Source organism: Balaenoptera ricei, chromosome 12 (assembly GCF_028023285.1).
Source record: "Balaenoptera ricei isolate mBalRic1 chromosome 12, mBalRic1.hap2, whole genome shotgun sequence".
NCBI classification, from domain to species: domain Eukaryota; kingdom Metazoa; phylum Chordata; class Mammalia; order Artiodactyla; family Balaenopteridae; genus Balaenoptera; species Balaenoptera ricei.
Window position 1 is genome coordinate 92,172,875 of NC_082650.1, and position 19,152 is coordinate 92,192,026.

Here is a 19,152-nt window from a genome sequence, read left to right on the forward strand (position 1 = left end):
CTCCATTATGCCAAGAAATTAGACTATTTAAATGAAATGGACAAATTTCTGGAAAGACACAAATTACTACAATTGTCTCAAGAAGAAATAGAAAATTGATACAGACTTGCCAAATATTTAATCATAATCCTTATGAAATGTTCAAAAAATAGAAGGAAAGGGGAGACTTTTGAACACATCCTATGAGGCCAATATTACCTTTATACCAAAACCAGGCAAAAAACAAGTAAGAGAACCACTTATGAATATACATTGAAAATCCCCAACAAAATATGAGCATAACAAATCCAGAAACACAAAAGCATGTTTTTGTACTCTAAAAAAGTAGAATTTTCTCCAAGAATGCAAGATTGGTTTACATCTAAAAATAAATTAATGTTACTAGAATGAAGGACAAAACCACATAAAACCAGGACAAAAACCATTTGACAAAATCCAACACACATTCATTATAAAAACTCTAAAACAGCTTAGAAAAAGAACAAAACTCTCTCGACCTGATAAAAAGCATCTATGACAATTGTCCAGTTAATATCACCCTAATGAAGTGGTGGTGGCAGATTTTCCCCTAAGAACGAGAACAGCACGGAGATATCCACTTTCACTATCTAGGCAATGTTATACAGGATGTTGCAGACTTGGATAGGCAGAGAAAAGATAGAAAAACATATAGATTAAAAAGGAAGAAGTAAAACTACCTTTAATAACAGAAGTCATAATCTCTTATGTAGAAAATACTAAGAAATGCAAAAAAAGAACTACCAGACTTGCGACTGAGTTTATAAAGCTTGCAGAATACAAGATAAAATGCAAAAGTTAATTGTATTTTGATATACTAGCAACAAAATTTCAAAAATTAAATTAAAAAAACATTTCCCTTTATAATAGTATCAAAAGGATAAAATGCTTAGGTATAAATTTAATTAAATACAAGACTTTAACTGAAAACTACACAATATTGGGAGAGAGATGAAAGAATATCTAAACAAATGGAGAGATATTGCATATTCATTGACTGGAACGCCATATTTTTGAGATGGTAATTCTTCCCAGTTTAACATATTGATTCACTGAAATCACTGTCAATATCCCAGGAGGCTTTTCTGAAGAAATTGACTAGCTTATACAAAACTTTATATGGACTGAAAATTTTTTAAAAAAGGAAAAAGTTTGATGACGGCCAAATTTCAAACCTTACTATCAATCTGCATTGATCCAGGCAGTGTGTTATTGCATATGGATAAGTATATAGGCTTATGAGAAGGAATTGAGAGTCCAGAAGTGAACTCATGTTTATGATCACTTGTTTTTCCACAATAGTGAAAAAGGCAATTAAATGGAAAAAGAATAGTCTTCTCAAAAAAATATTGCCTGGACAATTATATATCAACATGTAAAAAATCATATATATATAAAATAACATGTTAGTCATATATATGAAATAACATATCCTTATCTCACAACATGCAAAAAATCAAATGGATCAGAGATCTAAATTATGAGCTAAATTGATAATAATGTCTAATAAATCATAAGAGAAAATCTTTATACTATTGGTTAGACAGACTTTTTAGATATTATAAAAAAACCATGATATATAAAAGTTACAAGTTGGACTTAATAAAGTGAAAGACAATTTGATAATTTAAACTTAATTAAATGAAAACTTTTCCTATCCAAAAGTCACTAACTGAGAAAATGAAAGGTCAAGGCAACACAAGGAGAAAATATTTGCAAGTCACATATATCATAACAGAATTGTATTCAGAATATGAAAAGAACACTCACTACTCAATAATAAGAAAATAAATAACACAATTTAAAATATTCTCTATATATGAAGGTAAATTTCATTAAGGAAGACATACAAATGGTTAATAAACATATGAGAAAATACTCAAAATCTTTATTCTTATGAAAATGCAAATTGAATTGAGATACTATTTCACAACCACTAGAAGAACTATAATAAAGAAAATGGACAATATCGAATGTTGGCAAGAATGTGAGAAACAGGAACTCTCACAGATTGATAGTGTGACTGAAAAATGGCACAGCTACCTTGCAAAACAGTTTGGCAGTTTCTTAAAACGTTACACATAAATTTACACCTCAGCAATTTCACTGTCAGGAATCTGTGCAAGAGCTACTAAAGTATATATCCACCCAAATACTTGTGAGTGAATTAATTGCTCATAAAAGTTAGTTGCTAAGAGAGTAGATCTTAAAAGTTCTCATCACGAGAAAAAAAAAAAAAAAAAAAGCAGTAACTGTGTGCGGTGATGAATGTTAACTAGATTTACTGTGATGATGATCTCACAATATATACATACATTGAATCATTATGCTGTACACCTGAGACTAACAATGTTATGTGTCAATTATATCTCAATAAAAATGTTAAAAAGTAGAAACAACTGAAATGTTTACCAACTTTTGAATGAATAAACAAAATATTATATATATTTTGAATTGCTCTTTGGCAATAAAGAGTAAAAGTAGTGATGCATGCATGAAAAATCCTCAAATATTTTATTCTAAGGAAAGAAGCCAATCACAAAAGACAATATATTGTACCATTCTATTTATATGAAATGCCCAGAAAAAGCAAATCTGTAGAGACAGAAAGATTAATAGTTGCCTGGGGCTGGATTTGGGGACAAAGAGTGACCATAAAAAAGCTCTTTTTTGGTAATGGAGATGTGCTGAAACAGGGTAGTGCTGACGGTCCAATAGCTGTATACATTTGCAAAAATTATTGATTTATAGATTTGCACTGGGTGAATTCTATGATGTGTAAATTATACCATGATAAACGTGTTTAAGAAGATTTCATGAACTCTAGAGACTTTCTAAACCAAGTTTTTGTACATGCCTATGTTCATATTTTCTTTCTGTGTGTGTGTCATCTTTTAAGGTCCATTCTGTGAGGAGTCAATGGAACATTGTGTTTCTCTGTCTTGTTGGAAAGGAGAAATTAGTCAAAATAAAAGCTCTGCTTACATTTTGGAATGCACAGAAGAATTTCTCAATCAAAACTGTGAAACCTATGTCAATGAGTGTTCACCAAAACCATGTCAGAATGGTACTGACTGCATTGATATTCCAAAGGTAAGTCTGAATCTAACATACAAGGGAGTGGTATTAAAATATATTTTACTATTACTAAGTTGTTTGAAAAGTACAAATAATTAAACTTCTAATTAACATATTGCAATTTTCAAACTCAGGAACATCAGAAAATGTATTTAACTTGCTTATTTTCATTGTTCCCATTTTAAATAGAAACCCCAATCTCAAAAATACTCTTCAATTTTATTTTTTGTTATTCTGACAGAGCTCTCCTTTATGAAAAATGTAATTTTGTAAACTTTTAATTTTTAGTTATTTAAAAAATATTTTCTTTATTATTTGATTATTCTATATTATTGTATTTTAACATTTCATTTAATATTTAAATAAATAAGACTAGGAAATAATTTAGTAGTTCCCACAAGTGACAATCTTTCATTTTGGTAAGATTCATATTTGAATTCATAATATGAATTAATATTCATACTTTAAAGATTTCCCCACTTACATGTCCAGGGGTCAATGCTGGTTGTCAACCACATCCTCAACTGGAACTATCAGCCATAATCCTAAATAAAACTCCTCTGTGTGGCTTGTGCGTCCTCACAGCATGGTGGCTGGGTTCCCAGTATTCCCAGATAACCAGACTCTGTATGGCCTTTTTAAACCTAGCCTTGAAAGTCACAGAGCATCCTTTCCCCATAGCCACAGCTTGCTTACACTCAAGGGGGTAAATATAGCCCCAATTCTCAATTAGGGGAAAGTTGAAATAAAGTAGTAGGAAGAGTGTGTGACATGGGAAACAATGTTGGGACGTTTTGGAAAATAGAATCTTCCACATTGTTGCACTGAGTGAGAACTTCTACTACCTGCTTATGAAAATAATTTCCATCTCTCCCCATGTAAGAATCCTTTCATTATCTTTGAGATATACGGATTTTTTTTTTTTTGTAAAAAATACTTTTTAATCTTTTCTAGGATATCATGTGCATGTTTTCACCAATATGTACAGTCAAGTTTTGTAAGCAACTTCAAACACCACTGGAGTCTTGTCCTTGCAAGATTAATGCCACAAGTATGAAATATGAGAAAGATTATCATTGCAGGTATAATTAACTTCCTATTTTTAAACAAAAATATATGAATTTTAAATCCTGTGGACAAAAATAAAACAATGCTCTGTTTTAAGCTTAAAACATTTTAATGGCTTATAATATTTTATTTCCAGTTAAAGTAGAAAAATCTTAATGTGTTTTTTTATGAAATGTTTAAATGTTGTGGCATTGGTTTTAAATAAATATTGGAGCAATTCTTAATCATAATTTGGGCACACCATCCTAAAACATCTATTCTGTTTTGTAATGAAGATGTTTAGGATAGCTGGATAATATTTGAAGATGTAGAAGGAAGAAATAATGTAAGTGCCCACAGTATTATTTATACTGTACACACACAACTTTGCTATTATTGTTTGAAAGTATAGACCCATTGTCTCTTCCTGCAATTCACAGACCTCAGCTGAGAGCTTTCCTTTAGGATCTTTAGGCAAAGTTTTAGCAAACAGTGCCTTATTTAAATAAAGACTTGCTAAAAATTACCGATTTGTAAATGACAGAAGTGACTTAGTTATCTGGGCCTATCACTTTAGACCATTTTAAATAGCTTTATAGCTACTTTCTCACACCATCAAGAAGTGCAATTTGTACTCTTCACACTTGCTTGACTTTTATCTTGCTAGACTTTTATCTGCTTAAAGAAAGTTCTGTTAGGCATTACTGAAGGGCAGTAAACAAGCTCAGAACTTTTAGAATAGCCATAAAAACAGAAAATTAAAAGCTGTGGTAGGGACTGAGTGAACTGATGAGGATGATTATAATTTTTGTGACTTTCTGTTTGAATAAAAAAATAAATAAATAAAATAAAAAAATAAAAGCTGTGGTACAGGAAAACCTTAAAAGCACACTGAAAAAAAAACCTGCACGTATATCACAGATGCATGTGCATTGTAGATGTAAAGTGGACACTATTTTCATCAATTTCAAAAAAAAAAATCTAAATGCAAAGTTAAAAAACATATTAAGCTTTTAAAATTTGACATTTTCAAAAGCAAATGAAGAAAAACCTCCTCAATATATCAAGATCTTAGAACATCCAACCCATCAAGTCAAATCTGTGGATGCATTCAATCTTACATTAACTACCTATAAATCCAGCTATTATCCTTTTAACAATATTGGCTTTTTAATTTATAATTTCTAGTTCTGAGCCTTATAGGACTCGTATATTTGTGAGTCTACTTAGAAAAGTGATCAACTTTAAAAATATGGATAGCATTATATAAATGTAGGTAAATAGGCATTCATATATGTTTATTTTTTTAACAAGTATGATGCTTTTATTGGTTTTCATTATTAGCATTACTCTAGTTGTCTAGAAGTCTTTGTTTTAAACTTTATCATCAAAGGGAAAACTAGATAACTAGAGGCATTGTTGTCGTCCCTCAGTTTACTGTTATATTATTAATATATTTAATTTTAAAATGATGGAGTTTGATCTTGAATGCTTTGTAAAGCATATTTTAGATAGGATGAAAGTTATAGAAATTCAAGTTAGGTTTCCCTAGGATAGATGAAATATGTCAAATAGGTAATTAGTTGCAACAACTTTGAAGTAAACTTACTCATTAAATTAATATGAGCCACTGTATGCATTCTAATTGTTGAGATCGCCCACATTCTTTAAAAATTTACATTGAGCACAATATACATTGTGCTCGCTCCTCTTGAATCTACTTAATTAAAAACATTGTCCCCTCTATTGATTAAATTAGACTACCGATTAAAAGAGTCTGAAAGATAAGAAAAGTGACAGGAGAGTAAAAATAAAACTTCTTCACAGGGCAGAAATAACACAGACTAATCTCAATGATGAGTGAAAACCCAAGCCTCAGAAATCAGTAAGAATGTGGGGAACACAAAACAGTTTCCAACCCCCAGTTTCTCCCACCCCCAAACTCACCAAAGATAGTGCAAAAAAGTTGCTAACTCTGACTCACATGAAGTAAAGGTCATATGATCAATATAAACTAATAAAACATGAAGTTGAAACAATGAAAAAAATAGTCTTGAAAACGATTTTTCTTTTCTCAAAGAAGATTAAGGGAATCACTGAAAATAATGAGAAAATCAAACACCCTTTGACTTTAATGCCTTTAGTTAAAAATTTATCTGTGCATTGTTATCTTAGAAGGTATGTGTTTCTGGAACAGTGATTCTCACACTAGCTGTATCAGACTTTAGCTGCGTTAGAAACTCCTGAAGGGCTGTTTAAAACACAGATCGTTTTTCCCTGCCCCTAGAGTTTCCAATTCAGTCAGTCTGGGGTGGGGAATGCAAATGTGCATTTCTACAAAATTCTCCAGAGATGCTGAGCTGAGTTCAAACAGCATCAATGCAGAAAATCCTCCTACACCTTTTCCCCTACTTCATCCACACATCTCAACCCAAGCTTTTACTTTTTTATTATGAATCTGGGGGAAAAAAGTGTGGGGTTGGAAAGGAGTAAAATGAAGAGAGGAGAACAGAAAGGTGATGATGCTATCAGTTTCTCTACTTGAACGTATGGACTAGGTCTAAATTACTATGATCAGATGAGAGAGGAAATAAAATTACTTCCCGAGAATCCTCTGGCTTCTTGAGATGTCCATGGTAAATGGTGATGAGAGGTTCACCTTGATGGCCTTGAAGTTAGATCCTAGTGGGGCAATTGCGAGCGTTGGCAAGGAGTTAAGGGTGTGAGGGCTTATCAGGAGCTCAGTGGACAGCCCGGAAGCTCCTCCAAAGGCAGGGTTGAAGCTGCAGTCTCTGGGGCCCCCTTTCCCTATGTGAGAGGTGATGTCCAGGGCACTGTCCAGCACAGCTCCAGTGAGGCCTTCCAGGTCCTGATTAGCTCTCTGCTGGAGGCTGGGGGCTGAAGGTGCAGGGCAGTGGAGGGCAGGGCATCACAACTGGAGAGAGCAGTACTCTGCATTCTCCGCTACACACAAGGGATGGGAGGGAGTGCTTGTACCACCAGACCACACGAGGGCTTTGAAGAGTGTCAGGATCCACCGTTTTGATACTGCCATCACAAACAATCACACAGTCACACACAAACATGAGTACACATGCAGAGACACACACACTTACCTATTTTAATATTTACTGAATGCAGTGACTCTAATATTGTCTAATGTAAAGGTGATTGCGTTCTGAATATTCAGAATAAAATGAAGAAACACGAATCAGGAAATAGAGAGTAATGCAACCAGCTAGTGTCTTTCTCTTACATCAATTTTTTTTTTTCCAACCTGAAAATCAATTGTTTAAAAAATATTTATTGAGAGTTATCTTTGTAAAAGACACCATAAACTAGATAATGATAAGTACTATGTCTTTAAAAAATCAGAAATTATGTTATATATACATATTTTTGCTTTCTAAACTTTTTATTTTCTCCACTCAGATTCTAAGATATTTCATGGGATAATAATGTTCTATTTTATTCCCTCAGCTTATTTTTTTTTTCCTGTTTCCTATTCAGAGTTGCATTTATAGCTTGTGCTGCTTAAGTGTCAATTCAGTGTATTAACATACTTTCTTTATTTCTCACGTCAGTTTCAGCATTTCATTAGTCTGTATGATGTCTCTCCACATCAGCCATGGGTTGGGTAAGGGTTTTCAGTGTCTGCCACAAGTAAACCTAATTAAGCATGCACTGTGACTTTGAAATAGAACATTGTAACACAGAAATATATAGGTCAACATGCTTCCTTTCAACAAATAATAAAGTTATATTTTCACATTAATTTTGAAAAATCCTTTTAAAAATAGCAATCACACATTTGGATGAGGAACTTGGTCACCCAATAATTCCGAACTAACAGGAAACCTCAATCTCTTGGAGTTAATTATCTCAAAAGCTAGGTTGCTACATTTTTCTTTCCTTGAAATCAATAGCCATATTTATAAGGCTAACCTTCCCTTTTGAATAAATCATTCTGAAATTTAACATGGTAAAAAAGTTTGTTAAAGTTTAACCACAGTATTAAAATTTCAGATTATAGTTACAAGCTCTATTCCAACTGAAGGTATCTGGGACATTGTTGACATTTCTTCATCAAGAGGACCTTCTGCCCTATTCATATAATTTTATATTTTCAGGGACTGTTATAGTTGACAAAAGTCATCCTTAAATCTGGCCCCCTATGTGCTTCATTTTGAGAATATATGTATAATTTCTTCTCTTAGTCCTGAACCTATTAATTTTCCTGTGAATAATAATAAAACATAATGACAGAAGTTAGTACAGAGCTTTGTACATAAAGGTTGAATTAGTATCCTGTAACCTCCAAGTCTTCCAGCTCATACCTGATCAAATCGATCTTAGCCCCACACTGCTCTGTACAGCCTCTAACACTTCAATATCCAATATTCTCTGCTGTGCCCTCGGGATCTCATTTGTCAGCCGCAAATTCTCCAACACCACACTCTCTTTATATACCTTCCTTTCTTTTTCTGGCTGAAACCTGGAGTCTTCTTTGGTGGCTCTATCCATTCGCCCACAACCTGCATACATCTGTTGAGGAACTGTGTAGGTAGCCTTGCCATTGTTGCTGTATCCAGACCGGTTTTCTTTCCCCTCAAAAGCCTGTCCATTTTTAGCACATAGCTATTCCGTAGATCATTCTCTCCCTAATTGTTTCTCTGTCCCCAGGCTCCTTTCAAGCATCTCCTCTTCTCTTAGGTCCTGTCCATCCCCCACTATGGCTCTAGCATCTGGCTTGTGTCTTTTTCTCTACAACTATTGTCATCTTTCTTGATGACTTCAGCATCCATCTTGGGAATCCACCCACCTGGTTGCTTAAATCCTTTGACGATTATTTTATAATTTTTTTCCTTCTCCATCTAATCTTAACCCCTTTCCCATGGTCATGTCTTATGATTAATTGTGAACTGTTAACTGCACACCCTACAAGACTTGATTTAAATGTTTGCACTCTCTGATCATCGTATCATGTATTTAAGAATGCTATTTAAGTCCTTCATTTCCCTGACATCAGGTTGAGTTATGAGGATGTCATTTTCCTTGTGAATGAGATTCTGGAGTTTCTCTTAGATTTCAAGCCATGGGGGTGGGAAGGGTGGGGGGAGTGGAGGCATATGATGATTGATTACCTGAAACTCAACAGGAAGACTTTCTCATTGTGGGTTTCCTCTGCCTTTGGGGTAAACTTCCCTGGACCAAGGGTCACAGATGGTGTTTTGGGGCTTCCTTCTTGGTTTGTAATGATAATGCTAACATTTTGGGCCAATTTTTCATGATCAGTAAGCCCTGGAATATTTAGAAACATCTTTCTCAGAGATTCTGTTGCCTAATCTTCATCTAGCAGTCTGTCAACCCGGTCTCATTAATGACTGAATATTAGTTCTTCATTTAATTCATAACCCTGGCTCTCATCTTTTAAAACCATACTCCAAAATAATACATACAAGTGAGTGTATTGATAGCTAGTCTTGGCCAATTTAATTCATTCCCACTCAAAAGGAAAATTAAAACATGATAGCCATAACTCATCACAGTTTTAGGATATTTTGTTGCTTCCCTCTTTCTGCCATCCACATCCCGATTAGTAAAAGGTGAACATGATACCTTTCATAACAAAGTGGTACTTGGAATGATTTTTGGATCTCTGGTTAGTTCCTCAGGATAAAAGAAGCAAGGTAAGCATATCTTCACAGGTTTCATCAGTGGAATAGAAGAGTACAAAACATTTAAAGTTAAATCATACTTTAATAACAGCTCTAAAACTAGTCATATGACCAAAGCAACTGACTTAACTTTTTTGAATATGTTTCCTCATTTATATCATGGTGGTAATAATTAATATCACACAATAATTATGAAAATTGAATTAGAAAATAATAAATTTGTGAAAATAATTAACCTAGTGGCTGGCACATTGTAGATGTTAAAAAAAATGCATGGTTATTCCTGATGGATGAAGGTATGATTTAATTCTCAAGGTGAGAGTGCAAAGCTGAGCCTCAAACAGCAGGAAAGGTGAACTACTGAAGTGTTTTACTGATGCTATTTTGGTTGGACTGTGTCAATATGGCCTTTGGTTCTTTTATGAAATTATACAGTGTACTTAATAAATGTAAAATAATGACTATATGGTACAATTCATTTTATTATTAACTCAGCTTGTAACAACTTCGTTTTAACAAGTATAATTTTTGGTCATAATTCTCTAGTGTGTACTTTAGAGAGACACATTATCATTTGATTTGGTGCCCAATTCACTTGATAACAGAAGTTTACTAAATGTGATTTAAAAGACTGGAATATTTCTCATGAATTAATGAGAGTGAAGTCAAAGAAAGCCTGAACACCACTGGGTGTTCTTTAGCACCTTATTGATTGCAGCTAATGCACTGCAGTGGACTGGAATCCAGATTTATTTCCTGTCTGTCTCAGTCTTTAGATAGTGATGCCATTGGCTAGGAATGCCCAGGGCCCTCAGTCTGCACTACCTGTGGCAGCCCCCAAGGACATTTCCCCAATGAGAACCAACGTTCTGGCTGGGGTGGCCCTTGTGGGTCTTGTTATGACCGCAAGATGCATCTCAGCAGCAACCATCAGGGAACTTAAAAGAAAAGTCCTGATAATACTCACAGTGCCTGGAGAGTAAAGGGCACCAGCACCGACAGCCCTGTGACAAGGGGGAAGAGAGAAAGACACAGAGAGAGAGAGAGGCGCTCCTGGGGCTCTACCTTACTGGGGTTGAGGGTGGGGTCGCTCGTTATTGGTGAATTTAAACCCTAACAGTGAGAATCAGGGAGAAGGAAGGGTAAGGTGGGAAGGTGGGGTCACTCAAGAAGTCAGTTACCTGGGTCACTCAGGGGTCTCTAAAAGGGGAGCTCCAGGGTACGTGAGGCTGGGCTTCTCGTCTAGGCCCGAGTAGGCATCACACAGCTGGCAATATGCTTATTCCAGATGGATGTGTGACATGTATGCCATGGCAGTCCAAAGCTTGATGTCAGGCACTTAGATTACACTCAAAAAACCTTGTTGTCAGGCATTGACACTACAAGATTGCTTTATTAAAAAGGTAACTATGACAACTAACAAAGAAACAAACAAAACCTTATAATTGGCCCAACTATGACCATACACTGTCCACTGTAATTCTTTACACTATGTCTAAAATTCCTGTGTGTCATCGTTAACTCCTGAGAGCATATCATCAGTATAGAATGGCTCTACTAAACTTTAGAAACCCCATTTGCCATTTTTTTTTCACATTTCAATAATGCTTTCATTTATTCCAATAGTTTTCTAAAACCTATATTTTATTGTTAAATATCCATTTAGGCCAAAGTTGATTTTACTCTTACATCTCCAAAAGGTAATATTAAGACCATTCAATGAAGATGTAGTTTATTCAAATTACCTCTAAACAAATAAAACTTCTTCTTTGTAAAAACACAAGTATGCATGGGCAAAATCAATGATGGAAAACAAAATGTGATAATAAATGTTGCATGTAATTTAAACAAAGCATTATTATTTTGGCCAGCCTGTTAATAGACTTCTGTGAAAATATTTAAATTGCAAGTTTTTTTACTTACACTGATGCATTTACAGTTGTATTCCAGGATTTACTGGAAAAAAATGTGAGAAAGTAATTGACTACTGCAGACTTTTCACCATCAACTGTCTGAATGAAGGATGGTGTTTCAATATAATCGGAAGATTCAGAGTAAGTAATTTAGTACGTGGCAAAGTAACTTAGCACCTCAAAATGCAACAGCTTCTGTCAGTCCCTATTTCAAATGCTTTTATTAATATAAGCCAGAGAAATATATCCTTTTCTGTATATTTAAATATGAGTTATATAAAGTTTAGTACTAGAGGTTTTTAACTTATAATAATTATGTTGGGAGGGCATTATTAAGTGTTTTAGTCAGGGTATTTTTTATAAAATAAGTATATAACTAATTGAGTACTGGTGATACGTGTCTGTATATATAAAACCATAGTTACTAATGCCTTCAGCTCTTGAGGCAGGTGGGAAATACAATTTGTCTGGTAGTTATTAGGGCATAAAATATATTATTAGTGGGAGTAGTTTTCGAAATGACTTTACAGAGTGTGTGTTCTACACATGGTAAGGCATATCCCACAACTCAGAAATTCCATTTTTAGGTAGGTCTATTGGAGAAAAAATTACATTTGTACTGAAAGGGATGTGTACAAAAATTTTCACTCCAAATCTGAATCAAACTAAAGCCTATGGATAGGAAAATGGATCAATTTTTCCTGGCACAGTCATACCATGGGATTATAAAGAATAACTAAAATAGTGAACATGTATTAATATTTATAGATATCAAAGTATAATGTTGAATTTTAAAATATTATTGAAAAATATATGTACATTATGATAATGATTAATTAAAATTTTGAAATACAAACAAATCCATATTTACTATGATTGCATAGTCTATAGCAAAAGTGTAAACACTTACATGAGAGTTATTTACACACACTGGCTTTACTAGAAAGACACTTATAGGGATATAGGTTGGGGAGTGAAATGGGGCAGACGGGACTTCCAATGTATCTGTAATGCTTTATTTTTTTTAAATTAACTTTTAGCGAATAAGGATGGTAAGATCATGCTGTTAATTTTACTATTTTCTCTACTTTTCTGGGTTATAAAATATTTTAATAAAATATTTTGAAAAAAATGTGAATCCAGCTCATGGAATGGACCATGGAAAAATATATATGTGTACTTTTGCAAACATCCTAAAATATAATAATGTTACTATACAAGAATACATAGTATAAGAACATAACATTTAGCACCTATAATACGTTTGGCATTATAGTGTATCATAATGGTTATTACCTCATTTGATCTTCACGTAAATCTCATTGCATTTTATAGAAAAATAAAATGTCTACTGAGCTTTTGAATATGTCCTCAAGTTCACATATGTCGATGGGGATGGATGAGGCATATTGGAAAGTACTCCGACTCCAGAACTCATACTTGCAAGCACTACACATATTTATGTTCAATATAAGGGATGTATTACCATTTCTTCTTCCTTTACAATGTACCTACCCTTTCCTGAGTAGCAAAATGTCTAGTTGAAATGCCTCTCCCATTTCAGTTTTAATTTATTTTATATTATCCTGTTTATGTTTTGGATTTTGGTTCCTGTTTTGTTTCAGGATAGTCTCTGAGTATTTATCTCTGACGTTTATGTTTATGTTTTTCTTCCTCCACCGCCGATTTTCCCTGGGAGGTCTCACCTTTGATAGCGCTTCAACAATTATCTGTATGTTATTGATTCTAACTCCAATTTGAATTTTTCTTTTAAGAAAGAAAATTTTAAATTTCTTTTAAGAAATTTAACTAAACTTTTCATCACCTTGCAGACTCTGCTTTCTTTCTTTCTTTTTTTTTTTTTTTTTTGGTAATTCTAATTTGTTTAATGACTTCCATTAGATAAAATATTAGCAAAAAAGGAATGCTATTGGCCTGGTTAGTTCTATTTTCTTTTAACTTATAGATTTTTAATGAACAGCCATGAGATATGTATATCAAACCCCTTACTGCTATTTTTCCTACCTTTATATTTCATTTCTTTTACATACTTTATTAAGTTGATAAGAATTTCTAATAACAGGTGAAGAGAACTGTGCATACATTTGACAATTTTAGGGGGAAAGCAATCAGACTTTCACTTGTACCTTTAGATATTTGGAGATAGCCTCTATCAGATTGAAGAAGTTCCCTTTGATTCCTAATTTACTGAGTTTGTATCATGAATGGTTGGTGAGTTTTGTCAATTGCTTATTCTGAATGTCTGAATGTAGTTAGAAGATCATACCATTTTTCTTTTGTAGTGTGTTAATATGGTAAAATATAGTAAATGATTTAGAATTCTGAGTAAATATTGCATCCTTAAGAAAACTCTTTCTTGGTCTTGAGACATTTTATCTATTTCTGTATTCAACTTATTACTAAAATACTTGTATTCATATATTAATAAAGAATGCTTAAATTTTAAATAATAAATAGTATAATAATATATAACTATTAAAATAATAAGACTGTACTTTTATTTTCTCATAGTGTCTTTATCAGATTTTAGCATCAGGGTTAATGTAGCCTCATAAAATGAGTGGAGATTTGTTCCCTCCCCCTGTATTACTTGTAACATTTTGTGTATAATGGACTATTTCTTCTTCAAATATTTGATGGATGTCACCACTGAAGCATCTGGCCTGGGAGTTTTCTTAGGGGGAGAGTTTGTGATTATAAGTTTAATTAATTTGACATAGGACTAGATTACTCAGATTTTTTTTCCTTCTTTTCCTTACCAGTCTAAAAAAGTAAGTAAATGAAATAAAATATAAAGACAGAAAAAATATCAGTAAGAGGGTTCGATATACATATCTCATGACTGTTTATTAAAAATCTAAAAATTAAAAAATATAGAATTAACCAGTGAGTTTATCTAAGAATAAACAATAAAATTATGAAGCTCCTAGGGAAGAAAAACAAGCAGAAAAACAAAGGCTACTCCTCATGGCCTTTCACTGAGCAAAGGACACAAAACCAATTGATTGGACAAGTTTAAAGCTTCTGCTCTTCAAAACATAGAAAAATGGCAACTATACACCAAGATTATCAAACTGAATTTTCATTAAAAGTAAACATAATCCAGATGTTTATTGTTTACATGAGACAATCAAAATATAATGTCTTTACTGAAATAAAATGATGGGAAAAGATATATCAGTGTAATACCAATAAAAAAAATTGATGATGCCTATATTAATTTAATGTAAACTAGACTTTCAGGCAGAAAATAAGAAATTTATGATGATTTTTAATAGCATAATTTCAATTCATGAAGAAAATACAAAACTTATAACGCTGTATATACTTTAAAATATCTTGTGTATAAATATTAACATATGTATGAAAAATATATAGGGGAATATTGACGGACCTTAAGGAGACATGCAGAGTCTCGCTCTAGGCCAAAATCTTATGTGTGACCTTTCACCCTCAACCCTAGACAATTAGGAGGCATTGCCCGGGCAAGCCTCGTGGGGGAAGTGGCCCACCTTGGACTGGGTACCCAGCCAGTGCTCCACAGTTGCCTGGAAAGAGTTACAGTCAACAATCAGCCATGCTCCAACCCCCCTCAGCCAGGCTCACATACATTTTATTCTCAGTCCAAGCCCATTTCTTTGTGGGGCGCGAGGGCCTCAGCTGGGACAGTCCCAGGAGCCTCCAGGGAGACCTCCTCATGGAGGGGCCTTGGCTGAGAGTTCTTCTGCACACCAACTTACTAATTCTCCACCCCTAGCCCTGCTTTCTCTCTCCAAGTCCAAGAAAAGTCAAAAGACTTTTGTTCGGGATCCTTGGTATCCTTCCCATACCACATGGAAGAATAAGACAGCGTTTTCACATGTATACAGGGAAAATAGGACTTGATATAAACCCAATGCATGGCAATTTAGTAGAATGTACCCAAGGTTTTCAATCCATAATCAGTCAAAATCTAGAAATACCTGAAGAAAACAAGATTACATCAAACATGTAGGAAATATTCACTATATTGTTACTTATTTTAAAATAAAAATAATCAAATTAACCAAAAAATAGCTAAAAATTATAATGTGCCCATATAATAGAATATACATCCAATTTAGTCTATACTTTTGAAGTGTATTGTGATTTTTGGAAAATACTCAAATCAGAATGTTTAGTAAAAATTGGCTGTATTAGTCTAACTACAATTTGGTTATATATAATATGATATTAACTGCTGCTCATAACAAAATAAGATGTTGTTTATGAACTTCTGGGTTGTGGGAAAGGTCAATAGTCATGGCAGTTCTGCTCCTACAGCAATCATCCTCCCAGAGTGCTCAGACATCTGAAGAGGTTGTATATCAGGCAGGATAACATTCAGGGGAGGAAGCGAGTCAGATGGTACAAGGTGATGTAGCGTCTGATGTCTTCCATCTCCATAATCATTTAGGACTTTATAAATTTTAAGAAACATGAGATTTCCCTGGTATATTTGAATTACTTTTATGGAAACATGAAGTTTCTGAGGTCTGTGACCTGCGTGGTCCAGGGACAAATTAATACACACGGAGACAGAGAAACAGGGAACCAGAGAGAAGTGTGGAGAAGAGGGTTTGAGGATTCACAGAGAGGCTCCGAGTTAATCCCGGATGTAAGGAAAGACCAAGATTGATCGGAGTTTTGATGCCAGTGGGGTCTGGATGATATTTGTACTATACAGATGTGTATATAGGCTAAAAGGAAATAAACCAATAATTTGACAGTGGCTTACTCCAATTAATGAGAGTAGACTAAAATTATAATCAGAAAATTATTTATTTTGATTATTCATTTAATTGAAGTAATATGAAGAATAAGGCATATCTGTAATGACTTTAAGATTAGGAAGTTTATATTAAATGCAACATGCTGGACAATATTAGGGGTAAAAAAGCCCATAGGTCGGAACATTATTCATTCTAAGCCATGCTCTTCATCATGGGCTAAATGTCTCTATTTTCAACTCAATTTCTTTCTAATTGAAGTGGCATAAAGATTGTAAACTTTCTCATTGAAATTGTAATGAAGAATTTCTAATCAAGCACTTTCACAATGTCAATTGCATTCTCAATATTAATAATATAAATGCCCTCATGATAAAACAATTGTTACTTTACAATTGATAGTCAGATTTCTAATAATCACTATGTATGAATAAATCATTGAAAAAATTGAGTTCATAGCAAAAAAACTTACTGTAATTTTCATGTTTATAAAAATGAATAAATGACAGCCACTAAATTAAAAAATCTGATTGGCATTATGCACATTATAAAGTAAAAATATAGGCGCTATGCAATTACATACTATTTACACTGCCTCAGAGCAATGACTCAGAATTTCTTTTCCTTAGACTTTCAGTGATTTACTAGTAAATTTTATTTTATTTTTAATAGTTAATACACATAGAACCACAATTTCTGGTTTGTGTCTCTCCAAATACTTTATAGCTTCCTGATGTTATGACAGAATTGTTGGTTGCTGCTTGTTATACCATTAAAGAAGATGCCCCAAGAGCTTTGTACACAGTCTTTTGTTTCTCTTCTTTTACAACCGGTTCAGGAATACAGATAGAAGGATGCAGTTTATGTTTTATCTCTTCTTTGTGTAAGTCCTTATAAGGTTTCATTGGTGAACCAACAAAAAACAAATTTTAAAGCTTATCTAGTTTAACATTACCATCTGTTTTATTTCTCTCTTCTATTTCCCCTCTCTAGTTAAATCTTTTTTTTAACAATTAGTTTCCACAAGCGTGACTTATGCAAACTCACACTGAAAAAAGTAAATCTCCAATTAGAATTCAATATGAGTACAACTTGCATGTGCTGTAGAATTTAAAATTCTAAAATTTAGTTTCAACAACAGAAGGTCTAAACAGAATCTCTCTCTTTCTCTCTCCCTCTCTGTCTCTCTCTCTGACTCTTCTCTGCCTGCCTGTGTCTGTGTCTGTCTGTCTGTCTCTCTCTCATACACACACACACACACACACACACACACACACACAGATGAATTTGAAGGCTCACATAGTTAGACTTTCCAGCGCTAGATTAAGTAAGTGTTTAACCAGAGGCTTAATTAATCCTATTTCTTCTAGTTCCCTCTAAAACACCAATAGTGGCCTTTTTGAATTTCCTAGAAGAACCCAGGTGTGCTCTTGCCTCAGGGCCTTTGAATTGAATATTTTGACCCAAATGTCTGATTTGTGGGGTTCTCCATTCTGTTAGGCCTTTTCTCAAATGTTTACCTTCAGTGAGTCCTTCCCTAGATGCCCAATCTAACATGTTGAAGTTTTCCAGGCCCATACTTGTCACTTCCTTTTTCTGTGGTTCTTCTTAATAGCTGTCACCATCCAGCTTCCCAGATAACAATAGAGTTCTTCACGTCGCTCTTTTATTATCTGTCAGACTAGAGTAAACTGAACTATAAGCTCTATGAAGGTAGATCTCCTTGTTTCTTTGCATATGACTAACCTTCTTCCAGAAAAGGCAGCAAAATATCAGCAAAGGCAAGTCAGGCCAACTGGAGTGGATAGGAACCTTGAAATGTGTCTTCTATGTAGGAAAAGCCCAGATTCCATGAACTAACAGGAGACCTTTCTCTTAATAATGCAGTAGTCAATGCCAGCCCAACATGGGGTTGGGAAAGAGATGCATTTGGTGAAAGGTGGGAAGAATTATGTGATAAATAAAACAACTCTCAATAATTTGTATGTAAAATATCTTAAAAGTCAACAAATCAAAGAAAGAGGTGTTAGATAAGCTAAGTATGATATGAACACTCAAAATATTAGTTTTGAGCACATACAAAATGTGACAAAATCTAAAATTCACACTATGATCTGCTACAAACTCCAAAACGATCAAAAAAGCTGACATCATTTCCTATTGGCCCAAGAACCACATTCCAAGTTTCCAGCCAGATGAACACACCAATATTTTCATTCCTTATCAGTCCTCAGAGATACTCTCTTCAGGTTTAGGGACTGGATTGGTAGTTGTCATCATTTGTACCAAGACATCCAGACATGTGTGGAAAAGAGTAGTTAAGGTCAAAAACAAGAGATCACCAGAGGAACCAAGTGCGATTTTGCCCACTAGGGGATACTCGGCAACATCTAAGAACATTTTTGTTTGTCACAAATAGGGGTTGGGTCTTCTACTGATGTCTGGTGTAGAGGCCAGGTTTGCTGCTAAGCATTCTACAATGCACAAGAGAGTCCTCTGCAATAAAGAAATATCAGATCTAAAATATCTATTTTAAAGGAATATATATATATATATTCCTTTCCATTGTGGTTTATCATAGGGTATTGGATGTAGTTCCCTGTGTTATACAGTAGGACCTTATTGTTTATCCATTCTATATATAATTGT

At 33.9% G+C, this 19,152-nt stretch overlaps 1 protein-coding gene across 1 annotated transcript in view; it reads left to right on the plus strand.

The window, feature by feature from the left end:
- The window catches only part of EYS (eyes shut homolog), a 1,726,005-nt gene that overhangs the window by 105,317 nt on the left and 1,601,536 nt on the right, over window positions 1-19,152 (plus strand). Inside the window, exons 3-5 of the mRNA XM_059941649.1 lie at window positions 2,918-3,111; window positions 4,051-4,178; window positions 11,761-11,875. Coding sequence (XP_059797632.1) covers window positions 2,918-3,111; window positions 4,051-4,178; window positions 11,761-11,875 — 437 coding nt within the window. The remainder of the gene's footprint in view (window positions 1-2,917; window positions 3,112-4,050; window positions 4,179-11,760; window positions 11,876-19,152) is intronic.